The following is a 23,224-nucleotide window of genomic DNA, read 5'->3' as shown; positions in this document are numbered from 1 at the left end:
TCTTGCCACGGTTTATAGCTTGTCCCCAAAACAAAAACAAAACACAAAAAGCAAAACTAAAGCAACAACAACAACAACGACTACAATAACAACAGCAACTGCTGTGAGCAGCATAAAACGAGCTGCTTGATGCTTGACGCTGATGTTGCTGTTCGAACGCGTCTCAAACCGCGCTTGTGTTCGGTCTTGTGAGTATCTCTCTCTCTCTTTCCCGCTAGTTGTGTGTATCTCTGTTGCGATCATAGTATGCATTGCTTATGGCCAAAAACAAACACGACTCTATGTGGCGGCGTCAAGTGCTGCAACCAAAGCGATTTCCACTCAAAACTTCGGCTTGACATCTCATTGTTAATTGAGTTATGGGCCAGTAAACCGCCTCCTAGGCTCGGTTGGAGTAGTTGCCGTCGTAACTGTGTCACTGTGCTATGTTCGAGAGTTGCATGCAGCATGTTTGGCCGAGTGCGTACTCCTCGCAGCAAGTTTGTTGCCTGAGTCTTTTGTTTTGTTGTTGTTATTTTAGGAGTGTGGCAAAATAATATCTAAATAGAAATGCAAAACAATTTAACGCCGTTATGCGCATTGTTTAAACACATGATTATTGATTTATTTATGGATTTTCGTTGTCGGAGTCAGTTTCAGTTTCTTCTCCCTCCCTTTGGCGGCACACACTTGTTCACACTCGCGGCATTTATTGGCATTTTATTTACATTTCGTTTATGTAACTTTTATTTTCGCAGCGGCAGGGGCTCGCTCGCAAGCGGAGGGGGGGGCAACGATGCCAACAAAAACTGTGTCAATAATGTCAGTAAATTCAATGAAGCGAAATTGCTTCCGGCACAATTTGTTCATCATTAGCCAAACCACAAAATATAATAAGTGATAAAAAAAATCACAAATAATAAAAAGAGTCAAATACAAAACAAAAATATGTGAAATATATTAACCATTTTGATTTTGTTGTGCTATGCTGTGCTGTTCAGGCATTAATTGTATCAGTCAGCCCCTATACCATTATTATCTACATAAAAGTATTTTGATTAATGTTGTGCCGATGTGATGTGTTTATGTTCAGAGTCTTAAAATATTTTAATTAATTTCGATGCAGGCGCGCATTTATGCCTCGCAGCAGGTGCGCAAACATAACAGCAACAACAACAACAGCAACAATATCGTATCAATATCGATATAGCTTCTGATCTTTGTTCACTTTCAAAATTCAAGTTCAGTTGGAGCATCGACAAGGCGGTCGAGTTGCATTGCACGCACTTTGGGAGTCACAAGCGCATCTTCAAATGCATCGCAAACATCGAAAATTATGGCAGCAGCTGCTGTAAGGTCATTGAGTACATTAATTGCTATACCCTGTTGTCATTAAATGGGAAACTGAGATTGATCAATAAAAGATAATTACCATGTAAAGATGATGAAGTTGGAAGTTTAGTTGGTTGCAAAAGATTCTTATTTTCAAATTGTGTATAATGTTTTGCACTTAGTTTTAAAAGAATACCATTTATTAATAGTTCACTAACCAAAATGCATTCTTAAATAAAAGCAGGGTATCTGACAGTCTAGTTATCTACCTTAGCACACCCTTACTTGCTTAATTGCAACTCGTTGCTTTCAAGTGGCAACGTCATCTAAACTCAATCGAATATTGAAATCATCAAAAATGTATTCAAAGCCAGCCGAGTTGCGATTGCCGTGCATCTTATTCCAGTACGTCTTGACTTTGAGCGCATCCATTGAAGTGATTTATGCAGCATCCACGGCAGCCACCAGAGGCACCATTATCATCATCACCATCACCATCATCAGGTGGCAACTGGCGTGAAATGTGTGAATTCATTAAGTGTGAACATTGCCAAATTGCAGTTCGCTTCGTTTCGTTTCGTTTTGATTCGATTCGTTTTGACTTAATGACGGGAGCCTGAACTTGAACTTGAAGTGGTTCGACTTCAAATGCTCACCCAACGATTCGATCTCTGTCTATGCCTGTCTCTTTGTCTATTTATTAGTTTGACTCGCTGACTTGCAAAAGAAAAGATCTGACCGCCTGGAGAGCTACAACTGCTCTCATTATCTATGACTGCAATTAGATGTGCTGAGGGCCCCAACCAACCAATGTGACCCCCACCCAACTAACTGGCAATGAAGGCAATTTCAAATTTGGATCTCACCAAACTGGGCTGATATTAAAGCCGCTTACCATGAAGCCAACAGCCCGTGGCCTTTTCAGTTACCCAGCACATACAGTGAGGCATCTCAAATGGGAATTTAATAAGTAATTCAGTTATTTGTTGCATAATTGGTAGATTCGATTTCTTTCATTCAAAATGGAAAGTGAGCTTATTTAGTATTTATTTGATTTACAATTCGTTACCCCACTAAAATCCTAATAAGGTGTTATGGAGTGTGTTTGCTTTGAGTCTTCACTTGGTAAATAAATACGAAAACCTCTCCACAAAATAATTCGTAGCAATAATATTAAACTTTTTATGTATGTGTTGTATATGTAAATAATTTCGGTAATCATTAAAATTGTATTTATTTTAGTTTTAATAAGTTTCTTTGGCATCTCTCCAACTCTCATTATAATTAATGGCAACTGCAGATCCACCTTAACGAACACTGTCTGTCTCAGTGATGGATATGTTGACGTACTCGTATATGGAATATGGTACATGGTTCGCAGTGTGGGTTGCTTTTCACTTTTCTCTGCCTCATCCCACACCTGAATTGGTGGGCTTAATCAGCTATTTGACATCTTTTGTCATTAAGCACGACAATTTTTAATTGCTTTCAACTCATTGCGAAGTTTGTTTGTTTGCTTGGCTTGGCTTATGTAACATTTCGAAAAATATAAATGCGAGTATATGGAGCATTGTCAGAGAAATGTTGTCATTTAATTGGCATTACGACTGCTTATCGTTTGCTTTGAGCCTTGGGCGCTGTACCCGCTTCTCCGTTATACATTGTAATGCCGTATGCTGTGCCTCTTTCCTCTTGCCCTGTCTATTATTGGACAAGGCCGTTTAGCGGCAGAATCTTCAAGAAGTGCGCGCACAAAGCGTAAACAATGATAAATTACAATAACATCATATTATGAGGCCATAATTAACTCTGACTCTGCCTCCAACTCCAACTCCAACTCTGACTCTATGGTGGCGGCTGCTATTGAGAGAGCTAATTAACTCGTCTGTAGATGTGGCAATTTTATAGCCATAACCCACTGACTGACTTTGGCTACGGCTTGCCCACCACGTGCTGAGCATTTGGGATTCTGTAACACACAACTGAATCAATCTCTTAACCGAATCTCATCTCATCTCATCTCGTCTAATTCAGTTATACACACTTTCGTCACACTGTGCAATCGAAGCGGTACACATTTTAATTGTCGGCCAGTTCAAGTTTATCCAAACATTTTCCATTGACCCTGAATTAAATTGCAACAATTCCGCTTTTATTATTATTATTTTTTTTTCAAAATACAAAAATAGAATTCAACTCTGCTCAAGGATATGTTTTCATATAATGCAAAATGAGAAAAAAAAAAAATTTAACTTCATGCCAATTTGCCAAAGCAATCGCAATCCAAACAAAACCAAGTCAAAAGAGCAATCGTCACAGCTGTTGCCACACTATTTGAAGAACCTTCAGCTTGTCATCGCTTTGGGAATGGCTTCGAAAAGTATTTATTTGAAATTTGTTAGTAAAACATATAAACATTAAATATTTGTTTATATAAATAAACAATTTAGCTTATGATGAATGCATAAATAAAAGATATATAGTTTAGAGGGTAACTGCACCTCTTTTAAATGTGTCTAAATTTCTAAAATAAATCTAGATTGAGTTGGGTAATAAATTCTTGTTTTGTGTATTCTTTCAAATCAGCTTTGATGAGCGATAAAAATTTGGGGTATGAAATTTTATTTTCAATTACAATTTATTTTCTTGGTTTAGCTTTGACTATGACACACTTTGGCATATGCTATAGCTGTTTACTCATGTTCAATACTAAGAATTTAATTACTAACATTTGTTTAACAAAATTTGCACTAGCATCAGCAACCTATTTTCAGGTTTGCTTAGTATTTAAATCTGCGTATACTTAAGAAATGATGTAAAGCAGATATATAAACAGGTTGGAGAGGGAGTAATGCAGCATCTCGTATCGGCACATTGACACTGCGTAATTGAGACTGTGTTATAGAAAGTATCGGAAAGCGATAATGAACGAACAGATTTCGGCAGAACAGACTTCGACAAGCATGTTAGTTAAAATTGAACATAAATTGAAAACTTTTTTTGATAAGTTAATGAAATACAAAAAACAATTATATCTTGCTAACATTTATTTATTTACTATTTGTTTCATAGTTGCCTAAAACTCGTTGACCGCTGGGGTCGAAGGGACTGCGCAGATGGCAATTCGCCTTGTAGCGTTTGCCCAGAATGTCCACTTCGTAGTCGCCCGCTTTGAGGTATTCTGCATCGATGTTCTGGCCATCGCTGCGTGTAATGTAGGCCTGACCCAGAGATTTCCCCAGCGTGTAAGCGTATTCGGCACGACGCAGCACGCCCACAGGCTCGCCATTGCGATAGACTCCCTCGAGGCCCCAGATAGGCACCTGATCCTGTAGCGTCAGATAGACCATGCGACGCTTAAGACCCTCGGACCGCTGACGATCGACGGCAGCGCGACCACGATAGTCGCCTTGTTTGCGGCATGTGAAACCCAAGCCAGCCTCGAGTGGCGTGTCATCCGAGCGCAAGTCGTAGCTCCACAGATGATAACCCTTTTCGCTGCTGAGCGAATAGAGCGCACGATAGCCGGCATCACGTAGATCCTGTGCGGCGCCAGCAGCCTTGAGTGCCTTGTAGACCGCCACACAGTCCTGTTTGGGCACATGCAGCTCATAGCCCAGCTCGCCCACAAAACTGACGCGCAGCACTCGCAAACCAATGCCATTCAACTTGGCCAGTGTGGTGCTATTGGGTGGCAACTGCTCATCGGATAGTTCGCAATCAAGCAGCGGCTGCAGAATGCTGCGGGAGTTAGGTCCCTGAATGGAAATGACACCCAGATCGGCGGTGACGTCGTGCAGCTTGGCATTGAAGCCCTTGCGACGCATCTCCGCAAGCAGCGTGCTGTATGTGTAATAGGCCGAAGCACCGCCAGCCACAATGTAGTAGCCCTTGCCCTCGAACTTGGGATCATGCAGCTGCCCAGAGCCGGAAACCAGGCGGCTGATGGTCACATCAGCCTCGACGCCGCCAGCATCGTTCAGCGCACAAGTGTAGACAGTTCTGGGGAATAAGCAATTATTATTAGTTGTTAAACCGATCCTTTCCTGCTTTATCATACTTGCTGGGATCACGCTTGGTGTTGGCGGAGAAGAGCCAGTCTGCAGCCTTGTGTGCTTGCGGACCTTCAAGCACCAACTTGGCAAAGTAGCTCATGTTAAAGAGCACGGCATTATTGCGACAGGCATGAGCTTCAGCGCCAATCTGAAAGCATATAATAATAGGTAAGCATTTATGCATAAAAAATAATCATGAAATATAATAAGTATATATATACTTATTTTTGTATTTGATTTTTGGTACTACATGAAAAAAAGAAAACAAACAAATATAGGAAATAATACGTCATTTTGTGTTATCTACACAAACAATCTGAATTTATGACTCTCGTTTTTGTTTTCGCGGTTCACGTTTGATACAATTTTTGCTTTAATTCATTTGAGCTGATTTTAGGTCACGAATGACCAATCTAGAATTTTGTAGATTTATAAATTTATAAATTGTTCTTGGTTCACTTTTGATTTTGATTAATGATTTCTTCTTGATTTTTGATATTACAACGTTTTTTTATCTCTGTGCGCAAAATCCGATAAAAATGGAGATTTGCAGGCTTAGTGCTTGAACAAATTTGATTGAAAAGAAAATTAAAGCTGTCTACCTTATGTTTATAACAGCACTTACCAACTCGTGATGCTCCGAGAAGCTGTTGTACTTCAGGTCGCCCTCCAGGATGCGCTCGTAGTTGCTCTCCTTATGTCTCGCATGCTCGTAGCTTCCATACCAGTCATAGGGCAGCACGGCTGCCGATTTCTCCTTGTTTCCCAAGAAGAAACCAGGTCGCTCCCAGCCTTGTTTCTCCTCCATGAAGGCGTTGGCTTCCAGCATCTGCTCATGCAGCGGATCCAACTGAAAGTTGCGACCAGCTAGCGGCTGATCGAACTTGAACACCATGCTGTAGTTCTTTACATAGCTTTCGTGTGACTTTTCCGCAATCCACTTGGTGGCTTGTCCCTGTTCCTGTGTGAAGCGTCGCAAATCAAAGCTAAACATGGGCACATCCGGCTGTCCCTTGGTGATCCACAGCGCCGTCTGCTCACCACAGCCGCCGCCAAACATCATTCCAGCCGAATTAAAGCCACAGTTGTGCATGAGACCCGAGACATTAGGATCGGGGCCCATAAGCGGCTTGTGATCGGGCGTAAAGGATTCCGGACCACACACTGTGCTCTTCACGCCATACTTGGCGTACTCTGGACACAATTTGTGGGCGCCCTCAACATGCGTTTCGAAGACGGACCAATCTAACTCGTAGAGGCCAAAGTGGAAGTCCTTGGCCACAGGATCGAGCAGTATGGGATTGGGTTCATAGCCGCCCATGCAGATGGCATCGCCCTGAATACGGAAGTAGGTGGAATAGTCGTGATCCCTGATGTTGGGCAAACCACGCACACCCGGTATGGACTCGGACACGATGTAGGCATGCTTCATGGGCAGCAACGGCAGATGGGTGCCATGTCGTGCAACTAGATCGCGACCCCACACGCCGGTTGCATTCACCACCGTCTCTGTGCGTATGTTGCCAAAGGGCGTTGAAACACCTACAACCTTCTTGCCTCGCGATCCCTGCTCCACGAGTATCTCCTGCACATCACAGTTCTCAATCACCTGGGCGCCATTTGCAGTTGCTGCGCGACGCAATGCTGTGCACAACATGGCGGGATCCATGACGCCATCGCCAGGCGAATAGAGTGCACCTATGAATGCCTTGGGATCGAGCAGCGGAAACAGTTTCTGCGTCTCCTCGGGTGACAGTATCTGGTTCTCAATGCCCAGCGCAGAGCCAACTGTGGCCAGGCGTCGATACTCATCGAGTCGAGTTTCGTTGTGGGCTATGAAGATGCCGCCATTCTGTATCCAGCCAGGGTCGAGACCCGTTTCTGCCTCCAGTTGACGTAGCATGTTACGTGAATTGGCCAACAGTTGAATATCCACATCGTTGGGACGCAGTCGCCAGAGCAGTCCAGCCGTGTGCCATGTGGTGCCAGCAGTGAGTTGAGCACGCTCCAACAGCACTGCTCTCACACCTCGCTTGGCCAGATGATAGAGCGTATGGCAGCCGGCAGAGCCACCGCCAATTACCACTACATCCGCTGATTGAGGTAGCTGCGTTGCAGTTGCTGCTGCTGTAGTCTTTGAACTATTGTTACGATTGAGAAGTCGCCGCAGATCCTGGCGAGTTGCCTGCTGTACGATGCCCGTGCGCCACATATTCGACTCGCGTTGACTTTAAATCGAAAACTAAACCATATCGCAGCCCAACAGCTGCCAAGAAGATTCTCAATCTCATGATGCTGCGTCTCCTCTGAACTGATAGGTCAACTTTCGTTGATAACTAAACTTAGAGTTTCTCTCTTATCAGCCTTTTAACGTGCCCACTTCGCTCTGAATTCATTCTAATTTTTGATTTTGTCTATTCTTATCTTTTCGGTATTATTTACGTATTTAGTCTCAACCCGACAGGTGGCGCTTTCATCGTGTGTTATCAGCTGATTTCTATTTTTGAATATTGATTAAATTGATCTGCAACAATTGAGGACAGATCGATGATGAATAATAAATAATCACGAGGCTAGTACCATACAATAATAGATTACAATCGTATACATTGACATGAAATAATGTAGTTTTGAGTAATTAAAATATGTTAAAATAAAATAAAGGTTTATTGTTTAATGGCATGTGTGATTGACGATCAGTAAACACCCAACGAAATGAAAAGCATTTAATCATTCAAATTAAATGAATATTCATTATATTTTTTACCGTTGGACTCATGACTATACCAAAATACCAGGCCAAATTATAAATTAGTAAGTAGATTTGTTTTGCAACGTGGAAAAACTCTGTGAACCGCTGCTTGCTGCATATTTATGATCCCCTGGTATATAGCTTGATAATTTGACACTTTTTACCCGTTCGCAACGACTAGAATTGTTTAAAGCCGCAATTAATGTGTATGTGTTGCATACTCTTAAGTGCGCGCATACAATGTATTTAATTTAAATGAAAATCAGTCATAACTTGGCATTGTCCAACCGCAATTTCAAAGGACACATATTGCTAGGATCTCAAAAAACAACTCTATCGATCTGCATTCAAAAAATATGGGATCATCTAAGAATCGAATACTTTGACTACTGATAATTCATACGAAAAATTACCGCATTGAAGAAAGTGTGTCACAAAACCTCTATAGGAGTGTGGTGTCAGCCACAGTCATCTTGTCAATCATAGAATAGTTGGCCTCATCTTAGACCCCTCCTCTCCCTTTTCGTTCGTATAACTAGGAACTGTCCCCTCCTCCATCTCCTTCTCCCACCATCCTTTCTGTTGGCCTACTAGATTTGAAGATTATAATAATGCTGAGTAGAAAGAATTCGACGTGGAACTACTAAAATATTAGGCGAACATAATAGAGCAGAAGGTGGGAGCACGTGTTGCAATTGACTGTATATTATTGCTTGTTGCTGAATTATGTTCACCTGCTAACATACATATATAAACTGATGATAATGCACTTTTCGTGAGGCGCTTTCTAGGTATCAAGATCCTCTATTAAAAACCACGTCGAGCAGCTACAAAACCAGGCGAACATAATAAAGCAGCATGTGGTTTTACCCAGCAGCAGATCAGAGCACTAAGATCTTCTCAGAGCAGGAGCACGTGGTACAATTAACTTTCTTTATTTTTGCTTGCTGTTGATTTATGTTCTCCTGGTATTTCTTTGATAATTTAACACTTTTTTACCGTTTGCGACCACTAGAATTGCCCAACAACAACCATAATCGAGTAGCTAAAATACCAGGCGAACATAATAAAGTAGCCGGTGTTTTTACCCAGCAGCAGCTCAGAGCATTATTTCTGTATTATTGCTTGCTACTGATTTATGTTCCCCGGTATTTTGTCTAATAATTTTACACTTTTTACCCGTTTGCGACGACATCCTGGTATGTTTTCTATACTTCAACAATTGAATTTATATTTTAATTTTTGCTAACTTTCTCGTATGTTCAATATTGAATATATAATACTTATAATACTCTACTTAAATTTGTTAAGCAAAAGATTTCAGATTTATTTCGCTGCTATAATATAATAATAATCAGTATATACAGTTGAAATGCGCGCCGCATGAGATTTAGATATGCAACTCAAATCTGCCTTACGTCTGTTTGAATGTGCAGCTTTTGCAGTGGCATCTTGGGAATTTGGTGTAACATGACATAGTCGGCGCCATTGTCATGGGAGGCAGACAGAAACGCGACCGCACTTTGATGGGATATGCCAATGCAAAGCAAGTCAAACCAGACCCAGACAACTTGCAGACCTTCCAGTACGGTTGCATTTGTTATCTTTTTATTGTTATTGTTATTATTATTTGTTTTTGTTACGGCTGGTGGTTGGCAACACAACACGTACTATGTGTATTGACGTTGTTGTTGCTTACAAATTGTGCGACAAAATTCTAAGCGAAGCACATGATTTGTTGCGTTTTTTGTGTATGTGCGAAGTTTCTGGTTGGAGACTGAAACTGAAACTGGTGACGTTGTCAGCTCATTAAGCTGCTCTCATTATGCAATCTCGCTCGCATTGTTAAAGATGCAAGCCAGTTGACGTTGATGAAGCATCCACATGCTGAATTTACTGAATATAATATTTGTGTGCCAGCTGGTGTTACGCGTATTTCTCTAACGAAAAAAAGCAAGTGTAACACCTAAAAAACCAACAATAAATAATATATTTACCGTGAAAATTTTACGTATACTAAACTAGTTACTTTGACTTGCAGTTAATTTAATATAAATTAAATTAAAGAACATTATATAAATGCCTGTGAAATACTTCTTCCTCTTACTGTTAATCCCTTAACACTGCTCAGCTCAGCAGAGAGCAGAAGTCCACCAGATTGTTCAAATAGGTCAGTAGGCTAGTATTTGTAAGGAAATATCTATAATACAATAAATACATTTGTTTCTTATAACAGTTGGAACAAGAGTCTCTTAAAGAATAAACATAAATTGCTAAATGAAAAATCGGCTTATGCTTCGGATTTCCTTAGACTGGTCTCTTTGTGAAATATTTCCGCACTGAAACCATAAACAAAAGCAGTGAGTTGTCATTAGTCATTAATATAATAGGCACGTCTGATAACACGGCAACGGCGACTAGCAACAACCAATTTAATTCATTTCAATGCGCATTTCGTTGGCAGCAAATTCGTTTGTTTTGTTTTTCCAATTCTAATTGGAGTTATGGGGATTTGCTCTAAGCACTTCAATGTGATTACGATACGCGATATTTGATCTATCTGAGATAACACGATGGTAGCTAGTTGGGCTGAAAACCGATTAGGCGTGTGCTCCCTAAAGTCTGCAGCAATTATCTGTCGATTTCAATTTAGTTTAGTGCTCTGTTGACCGGCCGCATCACGACATGTGGCACCAAAACTTGAGGTCGTCGAGCTTGTGGCAACGCGCCTGGAATCGCATCTTTCGGGCCAAGGATTTCTATAGCAGCATAAGAGTGCTCATTGCCTTGGCTTTCATACTGGGAATAACACCGTATCATGTTACGCAAATCGGTTACCACGGCGAGCGTGTGGTGCGCGAATCGTGGTATGGCTTTGCTAATGCTATCAGTCGATGGCTTATTTTTGCCTATTGTTACACACACGTTAATCTGCATAATGAGTCCTTAATTGGTTACTTTATGCGCAACCACATCTCGCTGATGGGCACACGGATTCACGATATTGGCGGCATTATAGCAGCTATATTTATTTTTATCGCGCCGATTTTCCTTCGCCGTCATTTGCGGCGATCCTTAGAGGGTCTGGTTCGAGTCGATCGTCGTCTACTGCGTATAAATTACAATGTCGATTATCCGCGCATTCAATTCGAGTCGCTGCGCATGCTGGTGATAATCACCGCATTGGATGCCACCATCATTAGCGTCTGCTTGACCTGCTTTGCTCAGATGGAAGTAAGACCCTCGTGGCAGCTCATCTTCATCATGACATACGAATTAATAACCATATCAGTGACTGTTTTCATGTTCTGCCTGCTGGCGCTCTCTGTTCGACGCCGCCTGTCGCGATTGCATAGAGTAAGTAGAAGCTACATTAAGTAAACTTCATACTTTCTTTTATCTCATTTACCTCTTTAATGGCCGAATTTAATTAAATTTGATTTCAAATTTCACTGCTTAATTTGAGCTGATGCCTAAAAGTATGCAACGCGAAACTCAAATGAATACCAATCCAAAGCAATTCTCCTCTTAACCTTATTCGTATCTGCTAACTATGTAGGTCAATAGCTGGTACTCGTAATCGTAATTACATATCCAGAGCAAACTCGTAATTAAATTGACTCACCGTATGCGAATTGTGTCCTTTGTGTATGTGCTCGCTGTTTACGCGTAACTCACGTCACGTCATTCAAATTGTCATCGCATATAAACTATTTACTTATTTTGCATGCCACGCTCCATAAATGCGATATATTATGCATGCGCACAGGACAACAGCCAGCAGCAGAAACAAACAACAACGAAACTGATCAGCATATGGCCCACAGAATGTCCCTTTCCAGTTCAGTTTCAGCATTGCGCATACGCCTCGTGTTGCGGCGCAACTGAGTGTGACTGTGACTGTGAATGAGATTGAGCCTTGAGTACGTAGTGAAGAGTGTCAGCAATATATGCTGATAATGAATTACCATTCAGAGTGTTGCCCATGCTAGGGAAGGCAGCGTGACACGAATTAAATAGTCGGTTGAAAATAAAAATAGAGAAAGTTTTGAAATTTAAATTTAATGGTTGAAAAATAAAAATCATAATCATTACAAAAAACATAGAAATAAAGGTGTACTCATTTACTATTACATATACATATTTGCTATTAAAATTATAAAGTTTACACATTTTGAACTGGTAATATATGTATGTATGTGCTCAATTTACTCTCGTATCAATTGATAGCATGTGCTTCAAAAAAGTTGTCGAACACGATACCTCATCGTTATTTGTTTCCTGCCAGCTCTCACACTCTCCCCATCAACATTATCATCATCATCATCATCACCATCGGCTGGCAACAGGCACAGACGAACGCAGTTATGCTAACAACTAAATTAAACACAGACAACGGCGACTGCTCGACTGCGTCTGTACTCGTGTGAGTGTACTCACAGTGAGAGGAGATGCCTCGGCTGAAGGACAAACGCACACTTGTTGCTCACTTGATGCTGCTGCTGCTGTAATCCCAACAGTAGGGACTGCTCTCACGTCGAAGTCACAGTCGCCATCCATCCACATCCCCATATTGAACTTCGTAATGAGCATTTCGCACACGCTGTTGCTTCGGTTACATTTCCGCAGCCGGCAAATGGGGAGGAGGCTTCTTTTTGTTGCTACATGTTTTGTTTACGCGAGTCGGCTTGGTGGTGCTGACTGGCGTTCTCGAGTCCTTGCTGCAGTTCGAGTTGTCCTTTTGAGTTAAACGGTTGTGCGGTCTGGTCTCATCGTTAGTCAAATAAACATGTCGACAGCGCTACGTCGTGTGCGCAAATATTTCATATCGTCGCAGGTCTATGAGGCACTGCGTCCATTATTTTTCCTCACGTTTCTGTACGGTCTGACGCCATTCCATGTGGTCCGTCGCAAGATGGGCGAGTCCTACCTGAAGATGTCGTGTTTCGGCATCTTTAATATTTTTGTTTACATCGTTTTGTGCGGTTTCTGTTACATCTCGTCGCTTCGTCAAGGCGAGTCCATTGTAGGTTATTTTTTTCGCACCGAAATCTCCACGATTGGCGATCGCCTGCAGATCTTCAATGGACTTATTGCTGGTGCTGTAATCTATACATCTGCTATACTGAAGCGTTGCAAGCTGCTCGGCACATTGACTATTCTGCACAGTCTCGATACGAACTTCTCCAATATCGGAATACGTGTAAAGTACTCAAGGATCTTCCGGTACTCGATTCTTTTGCTCGTCTTCAAACTTCTTATTTTGGGTGTCTATTTCGTTGGCGTCTTTCGGCTTCTCGTCTCGCTTGGTGTTACGCCCTCCTTCTGTGTCTGCATGACATTCTTCTTGCAACATTCCGTGGTATCTATTGCAATTTGTCTATTCTGCGTGATTGCCTTTAGCTTCGAGCGACGTTTGAGTATTGTTAATCAGGTGAGTGAGTTCTTCGTTTCGGTTATTGCCCTGTACTTTGCAAATAATTACTCTTTATGGTTAATCGCGTGGGAATCGCTTTTATTGCTTAGCCGCAAATCAAGTGCTACATTAATTTATGTAAATCCATTAGGCATATGCGGAGTAAATATTTGCTTAGTACAATTTGTGTTGGTTCACTTATTGTGATTTGTCTAGACACGATTTACTTGCTGAGATAGTTGTGCAATTAATGATGCGCGTGGAGTCCTTGTTGCGTGACGAAATCCAAAGTGTTTTTCTTTTAAATTGAACTGAAAGCATTGCAAAGTTAATTTTAGAGAGTGCAGCGATTGCTTCGCTAAATTTGCGACAGCTGATGAGCTCAAAGTTTTCGATGCTTGCATGGATAAACAAAAAGAGAAATAATAGTTAACTTTAGTTTTTGTTTTCTCATCTCGTAATATGAGGCTCATCACGAAAACAACAGTATATATGAAGTAAATATATTCTTTGTCTGAATATAAACAGAAGAACTTCAAAGGTTAACAAACTATCTTCTGTTATCCTTCGAGGGACGCGGTCAAGAATTTTATGAGAAAGTAAACAAACTAATTGCCCTCCACTAAAATTTACGAGCATACACTGACAAGCCCCCATCTTTTAAGATAGCCATAAACATTCTTTTAACCTTAAGAAGTATCTCATGTGTTTTTCGTAACCTAACTACGCATCATCAACACCAGCAGGAAATAGTTTTCATAGTCATTCATCAACTTATATTAACTTTATGGTACCCTTAATTCAAATAAGTCAATTGCCCAAAAACCTTGCATTCTTTGTGTTGCCTTTTATTGTATTTTTACGACTTTTATGCATTTTATACCCTTCCAGCCCGTTAGCCAGCACACTTGCTAAGCTTTCAAAGGCAACTGAGCAAATCTTACTCGGCTTTTATGAACTTTTATACCAGTGGAAGTCCACTTTCAGCTCGTTTACTAATTTCTCGCTGAACAATCAACATAAATTCATGCGAACATATCGAAGTTCATTCATGGAAACCATAAACTTCATTGCATTCAATAATATTTACGATTAGGTTACAAGAATAGGAAATTGAGCGGGCGAAGCAATTTGACATGCTAGAGTAGCACTTATTAGTAACTTGAGTATAATTGATAAGTAATATTTAATAAAAAGTGGTGACTTAAAAAAAGCTAAACTCTACTAATATAATAAGATTAATTTGGCTTAACTTGGTATTCCAATCACACTTGCATATTATTGAAAATAAGGTTACTAAAGGACATCCCAAAGTCAATTTCAAAAGGTTATCTCGACCAGACAATGCGACTAGTTACTCAAAGGATATTCGGTTGCTATCCAGACAAAACAGCTTACCATATAAGTACATTAGACATTTGTGAACGGATCGGGCGTAACAATGTTCGTATTCTGTCGTTGAACTGTCATTCATTGAGAAAGTACGAAACGCTTCGGGTAAATCGCATGGCTAATTACGAGTCCTGCGGTAAGTGGGTCCCCAAGGAGGGAGAGTTAGCATTTACCTGTAAATGGGCATTAATTAAAATGCAACAGTTTAAGCTAATAGGAAATACTTGACATACGTTTCGTTAACCGTTCGCCGTTTGACAATCTACAAAGTGGTTGCCAAGCGGCATAAAATGCTAGAATTATTTGCTTAAAGCCACAGCCAAAGTCAACTATGTACAACGGGCAACGACAACAACAACAACAACGACAACGACAATGAAATGAATGAAATGTGTTTGCCCCACCTCATTAGGCTGGCGTCGAAGCCGCAGCGGCGTCCAGAGCGTTTTCTGTGCGTTGTCTGTTGTCTGCGTGGGCAACATGCAAATTGTTGTCGCTTTTCGTGTTCAGTTGCCGCGCAAACCTTTAGCTGAGCAGACGACGGACTTGCGATTAACGAGACCCAAAGGATGGACGTTGAGAAGGATACTGATGTGGAAATCGAGCTGAACCATCCGTTGCGGCGTCGATTGCGTCGTTTGCTGTCCGCCAAACAGCTGTACGAATGCCTCCGTCCGCTCTTCCATGTGACCTATTTGCATGGATTGACTTCGTTCTACATCAGCCACAATGATGAGACTGGTCAACGGGATATCAAGAAGTCCTGGTTCGGCTATGTTAATGGCATACTCCATATCGGTATCTATAGCGTCTGCTATATTCTCACGATATGCAACAGTTGTGAGTCCGTTGCCAGCTACTTCTTCCGTTCGAGGATTACGTACTTCGGCGACATGATGCAGATTGTCAGTGGCCTCATTGGCGTCACTGTCATCTATCTAACGGCCATCATACCGAAGCATCGGCTGGAACAGTGCCTGCAAAAGTTTTACACCATGGACATGCAACTGCACAGTGTTGGCATCAAGATAATGTACAGCAAAGTGCTACGTTTCAGCTATGCTGTCATGATCTCCATGTTTGTGGTGAACTTTGCCTTTTCCTGGGGCACTTTCGCTGTCCTCTATTCGTCGCAAGTGTCGCCTACTTTGGCTTTGCATTTCACGTTCATTATCCAGCATACGGTCATCGCGATTGCCGTCACCATGTTCTCCTGCTTCACATATCTCGTCGAAATGCGGCTTGTGATGGTCAACAAGGTAAGGAATCACTTGGACTGCTCATGATCCTTTTCTCGTAAAGAATATTAATGGTTCCCATGGGATTAAGTTGTAACATACTTTGGTGCGACTTCTTTAAAGCTGCTTGCTATTGTTAGCCAGAGTCAATTATTAGCGCATGACCAAATTCAATTAAATTAATTAACTCTGCCCTCCAACTTTCGTCTCATAAAGGTCCTTTAACCTGTCTATGACTCCTCCTCCTTCTCTTCTTCCTCCCCCTTTGCCAACGCAGACGTGCGCTTTATAATTTCATAACAGAAACAAACAAAACGAACTGAAAGTGCCATCAAAATGGTTGAGTCGTGTCTGGTTGGACAAGTTTCCATTACTCGCTTCCTGACAGCGCCTCAATGTCCGGGAAGTTCAAGGCTTTAAACTCACATCAATTAATCAGGTGCCACAATTGCGTGGTGTCTATAAAAGCAGCTCCACCACCGTTTGGCAAATCAGTTTTCATTCTGTTTGTTGTTACGCCATGTATACAATTTGGCAGCAATTGTTTCGCCCACGCGATGCTTACGGTGCCGAGCAATCACTGCTCCTATTCACCTTTCTGCTCGGTTTGACTCCTTTTCGACTGCGAGGCGAGACTGGCTCACGTCATTTCCAGTTGAGTCGTTTGGGCTATCTGAATGCATTGCTGCAGTTGAGCTTCTTTGGCTACTGCTTTCTCTCGGCTCTCATCCAACAGGAGAGCATTGTGGGCTACTTCTTCAAGTCACCCATCTCACAAGTTGGTGACTCGCTGCAGAAATTCATTGGGTTGATTGGCATGTTTACGCTCTTCCTTTGGAGTGGGCTGCAAGTGAAACTCTTGATTCGACTTTTCGATCTGATTGCTCACATTGACAACCATCTGCTCAACCTGGGCGTCTGCTTTAACTATGCACGGATTATGCAACTACGCCACATTCATCTTTTACTCATCTCAGGTGTACAATTGAGTTATTTGATCAGCTCTATTGCTATGCTGATTTACAATGATGTGCGTCCCATTTATACAGCCACTGTGGCCTTCTATGTGCCACAGATCTTTCTACTCAGCATTGTTTTGCTCTTTGGAGCCATCCTTCATCGTCTTCAGCAGCATTTTGAATCTATAAACAGGGTAAGCGAATAATGAAAGATGAGATTCGATTCGATTCCAAAAAAAAGGCAAAAACAGTTTTAATTATAAGAAAATCAATAATATATTTGAATGCCCTAAATCAATTATTTCAAGCAAATAATTAAGTTAAGTAAGATGATTAATTACATTAAAAAGATTTGGGTAAAGAACTGCATTTAACCACGACAAGCCTTCATTCCGTTCAGTGCATTATTCAATGAGCTATCCGTTGTTTACATTCTCTATAATTCAATTACAGACTATTTCCAATCCAACTCCCTAATGAATTAAACACGTACAATCGTTACAATCGCGACAGGCTATAAGATCTAATAACTTTCACACCGCAAGTGTTGAGCTTAGTTGAGGACATTGCTCATACGCCATGTGGCTTTCGGAGTATTTGGTTAGATTAGCGCGACCTCAAAACGTTTACGGTTGCTACCGCATAACCTTTGGCCTGGCCCTGTTCTTTGGCCTCTTGCCGTATTGGGTGGACAGTACAGAACGAAAATTACGCATTTCGTGGATCGGTTTTGTGAACATTATTGTGCGCATTTGCTTCTACACGCTGAATTTCTACAACAGCTATTTTGAGCGCCATGCTTTGATGGATGCTGTGTCGCTCACAAATCTCTCCCGATTAACCACCGAATTGGAAATGTTCAACGGCATCCTTGGTATCAATATAGTGCTGGTCATGTCGTTGCTGCATCGCAAGCAATTGGTCCACCTAATGTCACTCTTCGAGAGCCTGGAAACAGAAGCATTTCCACGTGTGGGCGTTAACTTCAGACAACAACAAGCGGCCTATCAAATCAATGGCCTGGCTCTCTTTTTACTGAGCACACTCTCAATCTTTGTGGGCTACGTCTCCTTCAAGGTCATTGGATTGACCCACACATTAATTTCGTACTCGGCAATGATTAGCTACTTTTCGCCCAATTTTATTATTTGCGCTGTTTGCATTCTCGTCGGAGGTCTGTTTATTAAACTGCGCATTTATATTAGCGCATTGAATGAGGTTTGGCAGCGGCTTTCCATTTAACATATATCTCTACTATAAAATGGTAATGTGTTTCTTGTTTTGCAGGTGCTGAAGAACCTCGCCCATCAGTGGGACACTCGCAGCCTTAAGGCTGTCCAGAAGCAGCGTTCTCTGCAGTGCCTCGACTCATTTTCCATGTACACCATTGTGACAAAGGATCCCGCTGAAATCATACAGGAGTCCATGGAGATACATCATCTGATTTGCGAGGCAGCTGCAACGGCCAACAAATACTTTACGTACCAACTGCTCACAATCATTTCGATTGCCTTTCTCATCATTGTCTTTGATGCGTATTATGTGCTGGAAACATTGCTGGGCAAATCGAAGCGAGAAAGCAAATTCAAGACTGTTGAATTTGTGACATTCTTTTCATGTCAAATGATACTGTATTTGATAGCCATAATTTCCATCGTTGAGGGCAGCAATCGGGCCATTAAGAAGAGCGAGAAAACTGGTGGCATTGTGCATTCGCTGCTCAACAAAACAAAGAGCGTCGAGGTGCGGGAAAAGTTGCAGCAATTCTCAATGCAATTGATGCATCTAAAGATCAACTTCACGGCCGCAGGACTCTTCAACATCGATCGTACGCTCTATTTTACTGTAAGTAGGCCTCTCTTCCACCGGTATCTTCTTATCCAAAACTCATTTTCATCGGTGCTTTCAGATAAGCGGAGCCTTAACAACTTATCTCATCATTCTGCTGCAATTCACATCGAATTCGCCGAACAATGATAATGGCAATGGCTACGAATGCTGTGAGGCATTGCACAATATGACCAACCATACGCTCTAGTCGATTATGAAGTACTTCATAGACGTCTGCAAGTGCTACTAAGTAACGTCATGTGGTGTGCAGCAAATAATATTAAGTGGTTTCCCTAGCAGTTGCTGTTACTGTTGCTTTTGCTTTTGCATTCATTATATTCTTGTATGTATGTTTATAGATTAATTATTAGCAATAAACCGATTATCATCGCAGAAAATTAATTAGTTAATTGCCGGCACACCAATTGATTTCCAATTGCCGAGCTGCAAAAGAGAAATTCGCATTTTTCTATTTCACAGAATTTACAATTTATTTAAAACACATACAACTTTAAAACTTTTTGTTCCTATTGGCCTTACACTATATTTTAGCTAATAGAAATCTTATACTTCTTTGAATTCATTGTACTCTCTTGCAGTTGTAGAACTTCTAGAAACTCAATGGCATGTTGATTGTTGTATGGGTATGGGAAAGAGTTACTGCGAAATGCCAAAAAGCGAAGCTGCCCTTCTTTTGTTCCCTTGACACGCTCTGCTATACATTTAAGCTTAATTAAATATTTGCCGCTATCGGTATTAGCTTAACATGCTGTCCAGTTGTCCAAACGACTTGTGGTTCAGGTGTGTTTGTGTGCGTTAACGATTTAGATATATGAGGTATGACAATGATGATGACATTGCCACGACGAAACATCCTTTGCCTCGCGTCAGTTGACAGTGAACCGGAGAGACAAGCAAACGTCTTTTATTCCATATCGTAATTCGTTAACAAGAGTTTTCCCCTTTGGACATGGTTTTGAAACTCTGGGTGGGCATTTCCCAGGCGGACAACGTATTCCAATCGCTACGTCCGCTAACCTACATCTCTCTGGTGGGTCTGGCACCATTTCGACTGAATCTGAATGCGGACAAGGAAGTGCATACGTCCACATACTCCTTTATTGCCGGCATTGTGCACTATTTGTTCTTTGTGGGCTGCTTCATCTCATCGATTCGGGAGGGTGACTCCATCATCGGATACTTCTTTCAGACAAACATAACGAAACTGAGCGATAGCACATTGAGATTGACAGGTATCATTGCCATGTCCACGATATTCGGTTTCGCAATGTTCAGGCGTCAGAAACTGGTCAGCATAATCCAAAACAACATTGTGGTGGATGAAATTTTTGTACGGCTCGGCATGAAGTTGGACTATCGACGCATCTTATTGTTTAGTTTTCTTATTTCCCTGGGCATGGTGATCTTCAATGTGATCTATTTGTGTGTGAGTTTTAGTTTGCTAATCAGTGCTACAATTTCGCCATCATTTGTCACATTCATGGCCTTTGCTCTGCCGCACATCAACATTAGTTTAATGGTCTTCAAGTTTCTTTGCACCACTCACTTGGCGCAAAGTCGATTTAGCATGGTGAATGAGGTGAGTAGTTAAATATAAGACATAGTCTTTTTACGCATAAATTTAAATACATTTTCTTATCTGTAGTGTAGTTCGGTATTTCGCAATTTAATTTGTAACGTTTTCATCTTCGTTTTCGTCATTAGCTATAGCCAAGATATTCTGCATTTTCTGCTCAACGTTTCGGTACTGTCGCTCTGCTAAAAGGCATATGGTGCACACCTTTTCTCTCAATTGGCTTAACTCCGTAGGCAAAGGATCGCGTCCTGGCAACTTTAAGTCAAATGTGTTGATTTCGTGCATTACCTTAGAGCCTTGTCTTTTAACATCGCGCATTAAATACTCTATCTGTCGATTTTTGTCAGTAAGAGAGACATGTAAAGGATCAACTGATTTGCGTGCCATTATGCGTACAATCGGACGTCTGTACTTAGACTGCGATATTTCGATCATGGAAGTGCGTACTCCCTCGGCATCGTATTCCCTTGTTTTGTCCACATTTGCTTCATAGAATTTGTAAATATAGTTGACGAACTCATAATGGCCACGACCAATGAACAAGTCACGCACAGGGACACTTCGATTCAGTCGTAGCCTGTTAAAACATCTCTTTAAGATAAAGAAATTCACCTCGAATTCGCGCTCTGTTGTCGTTCCTATATACACTTTTGATAATGGCATATCTCTTGGGAACAGCTTGTGCATTATTTGACAGTATACCCATCCGGAGCGTAGTTCATAGACAGTCTTGATTTCCACTTTCAAAGTGTTTCTAATCCATTCCCTTAGAAAGCGCAATGACTTAGCATCGGATTTAAGTAACACCACATCATTCGCTATAGACATATCCAAAAATAAAATGTTTATTTTTCAATTATTGTCCAAATTTGTAAAAAAAAAAATAAACACAAATAACCTAGATATGTTTGAAATCGTGCTTAAAAATTAAGAAAGGAAACATAAATGTTTTTCAAAGCAACCCAGATGAATATGACAACAAGAATCTTCTTAAAAATAGTACTTTAAAAGATCATTTATGTTTTCTTTAATGAATTCTAATTTATAAACAAGGATTTAATAAAAAGTGTTCTATTCTGCATCTTTTTGCAGATTTTACAAGACATTCTAGATGCCCATATTGAACAGAATGCCGCTCTAGAGTTGTCACCAATGCATTCGGCAGTCAATCACCAGCGTTGTGCGCATCGTCTACGGAATATGATCAGCACACCAATGCAACGCTACAGTGTTACCTCGATTATACGCCAGAATCCGGACTACGCCATGAAACAAGTATCTAATATACACAATCTGTTGTGCGATATTTGTCAGACTATCGAGGAGTACTTCACCTATCCGCTGTTGGGCATCATTGCCATCTCATTTCTATTTATACTCTTTGATGATTTCTACATTTTGGAAGCGATGATGAATCCCAAGCGCTTGGATTACTTTGAAGCCGATGAATTCTTGCCTTCTTCTTAATCCAAATGATATGGTACATTGTCATTATTTTTCTTATTGTGGAGGCCAGCAGTAAAACCATTAGGCATAGCAGTTATAGTGCAGCTATTGTTCACAAGATTCTTAATATTACCGATGATCTGGAACTGCGCGATCGCCTCTTTCGCTTGTCTCTGCAGTTGTCGCATCGCAAAGTCAGCTTTACGGCCGCAGGATTGTTTCGCTTGGATCGTACGCTTATATTTACGGTCAGTTGATTAAGTTGGGTATCCTTAAATAGTGGCCTGATTTGTTTTACTAATTGCAGATAACTGGCGCAGCCACTTGCTACCTCATCATACTTATACAGTTTCGATCCATGCATGAGACTCAATCTGCCACTAATGCTACGAACAATATGTAACAATTTCGAAGTTGACTCAAACTATTTATGTATGTGCTGCATCCTATTTTATGAAACGATTTGTTAACCTGCTTAATCTGTCATTTATTGCACTTCTGACAATAGATGTATAATGCCTGTATACTTATCTATATTACAATGTAGTTTCTTTTTTTAATGGACTTGCCGTCATCATTTAATTGAATCCAATGCTTAATAAACACTTATTAGTTATTATTTTTAGGATGTCACTGTTCACTAATAAGATCTGTACACAAGTGAAGTTGGCTGTGCCTGCAGGCTGCAGCATATTATCGATATCGATAATATTTTGCAACAGACAGTCAAGCACAAAGCTTTCTGCATAGTCGCGTTGCCAACTATACGCAAGCAATGATTATGCTATTAGCAGCGAATGTTACACGAATGTTAAGCTAACACAATGCAACGAGCTGGCAACGCTAATCTATTCAAATCGAAACCGGTAAACGTAAGAGCAGACAATTGCTCTAGCTTATGGTGTTGGTGCTTTACAATTTACTTTGTTGACGTACGCCAGCAAATGGTCGAATTTCAACATAATCTAACCGCAAATAGAACGTTCTTTGGCTTAGGCGCCATCCACCACTAATAAGTACTATTACTAATCCACAGAGACACGCCACATTCGTGACTTCGTTGCCATGCACTCTCACATAATCCAATAAGGCGCCCAAATACTCATTGAGGCATTTGTCGTCCAATGCAATGACATTTGATTGTTTTATTGCCTCAGCTAGTCACATTTTCATTTCCAGCTTCGTGGGTGGTGATAATTTCCATATATTGTACATGTGTAAGTAGAAT

The 23,224-nt window shown here is 41.0% G+C and overlaps 5 protein-coding genes across 7 annotated transcripts; 3 read left to right on the top strand and 2 right to left on the bottom strand.

Annotated features, from left to right (window-relative positions):
• Window positions 1-4,351: 4,351 nt before the first annotated feature.
• LOC132791429 (sarcosine dehydrogenase, mitochondrial) lies at window positions 4,352-7,595 on the bottom strand. Its single transcript, XM_060800342.1, has 3 exons — window positions 5,992-7,595; window positions 5,372-5,514; window positions 4,352-5,313 (listed from the first exon to the last, which is right to left on the bottom strand). Exons 1-3 carry the CDS (start codon window positions 7,576-7,578, stop codon window positions 4,362-4,364), a joined length of 2,682 nt encoding a protein of 893 aa, XP_060656325.1. The 5' UTR covers window positions 7,579-7,595; the 3' UTR covers window positions 4,352-4,361.
• A 3,208-nt stretch (window positions 7,596-10,803) lies between these two features.
• On the top strand, window positions 10,804-11,499 carry LOC132787085 (uncharacterized). The gene has a single exon (XM_060793979.1). The coding sequence runs from the start codon at window positions 10,804-10,806 to the stop codon at window positions 11,497-11,499; it is 696 nt and encodes a 231-aa protein (XP_060649962.1).
• A 1,178-nt stretch (window positions 11,500-12,677) lies between these two features.
• Window positions 12,678-19,363, top strand: LOC132791437 (putative gustatory receptor 28b). 3 transcript variants are annotated; one of them, XM_060800364.1, is made up of 3 exons: window positions 12,678-13,552; window positions 18,411-18,968; window positions 19,033-19,363. In XM_060800364.1, exons 1-3 carry the CDS (start codon window positions 12,908-12,910, stop codon window positions 19,159-19,161), a joined length of 1,332 nt encoding a protein of 443 aa, XP_060656347.1. In that variant the 5' UTR covers window positions 12,678-12,907; the 3' UTR covers window positions 19,162-19,363. The 3 variants fall into 3 exon arrangements, with proteins under 3 accessions (XP_060656347.1, XP_060656337.1, XP_060656355.1); XM_060800354.1 differs by lacking the exon at window positions 12,678-13,552 and adding an exon at window positions 14,980-16,185; XM_060800372.1 differs by lacking the exon at window positions 12,678-13,552 and adding an exon at window positions 16,641-17,317.
• A 560-nt stretch (window positions 19,364-19,923) lies between these two features.
• Window positions 19,924-22,528, top strand: LOC132791424 (putative gustatory receptor 28a). The gene is given in 4 exon segments (XM_060800329.1): window positions 19,924-20,553; window positions 21,643-22,000; window positions 22,003-22,244; window positions 22,304-22,528. Coding segments are annotated over 4 exon segments (1,326 nt in total). The 3' UTR covers window positions 22,400-22,528.
• Window positions 20,429-21,443, bottom strand: LOC132791415 (microtubule-associated protein RP/EB family member 1-like). The gene is made up of 2 exons (XM_060800317.1): window positions 20,604-21,443; window positions 20,429-20,519 (listed from the first exon to the last, which is right to left on the bottom strand). The coding sequence occupies exon 1, from the start codon at window positions 21,376-21,378 to the stop codon at window positions 20,641-20,643; it is 738 nt and encodes a 245-aa protein (XP_060656300.1). The 5' UTR covers window positions 21,379-21,443; the 3' UTR covers window positions 20,429-20,519; window positions 20,604-20,640.
• Window positions 22,529-23,224: the final 696 nt, after the last annotated feature.

Source organism: Drosophila nasuta, chromosome 2L (genome assembly GCF_023558535.2).
Source record: "Drosophila nasuta strain 15112-1781.00 chromosome 2L, ASM2355853v1, whole genome shotgun sequence".
Lineage (NCBI taxonomy): Eukaryota > Metazoa > Arthropoda > Insecta > Diptera > Drosophilidae > Drosophila > Drosophila nasuta.
This window is presented reverse-complemented; position numbering and strand designations above follow the sequence as displayed.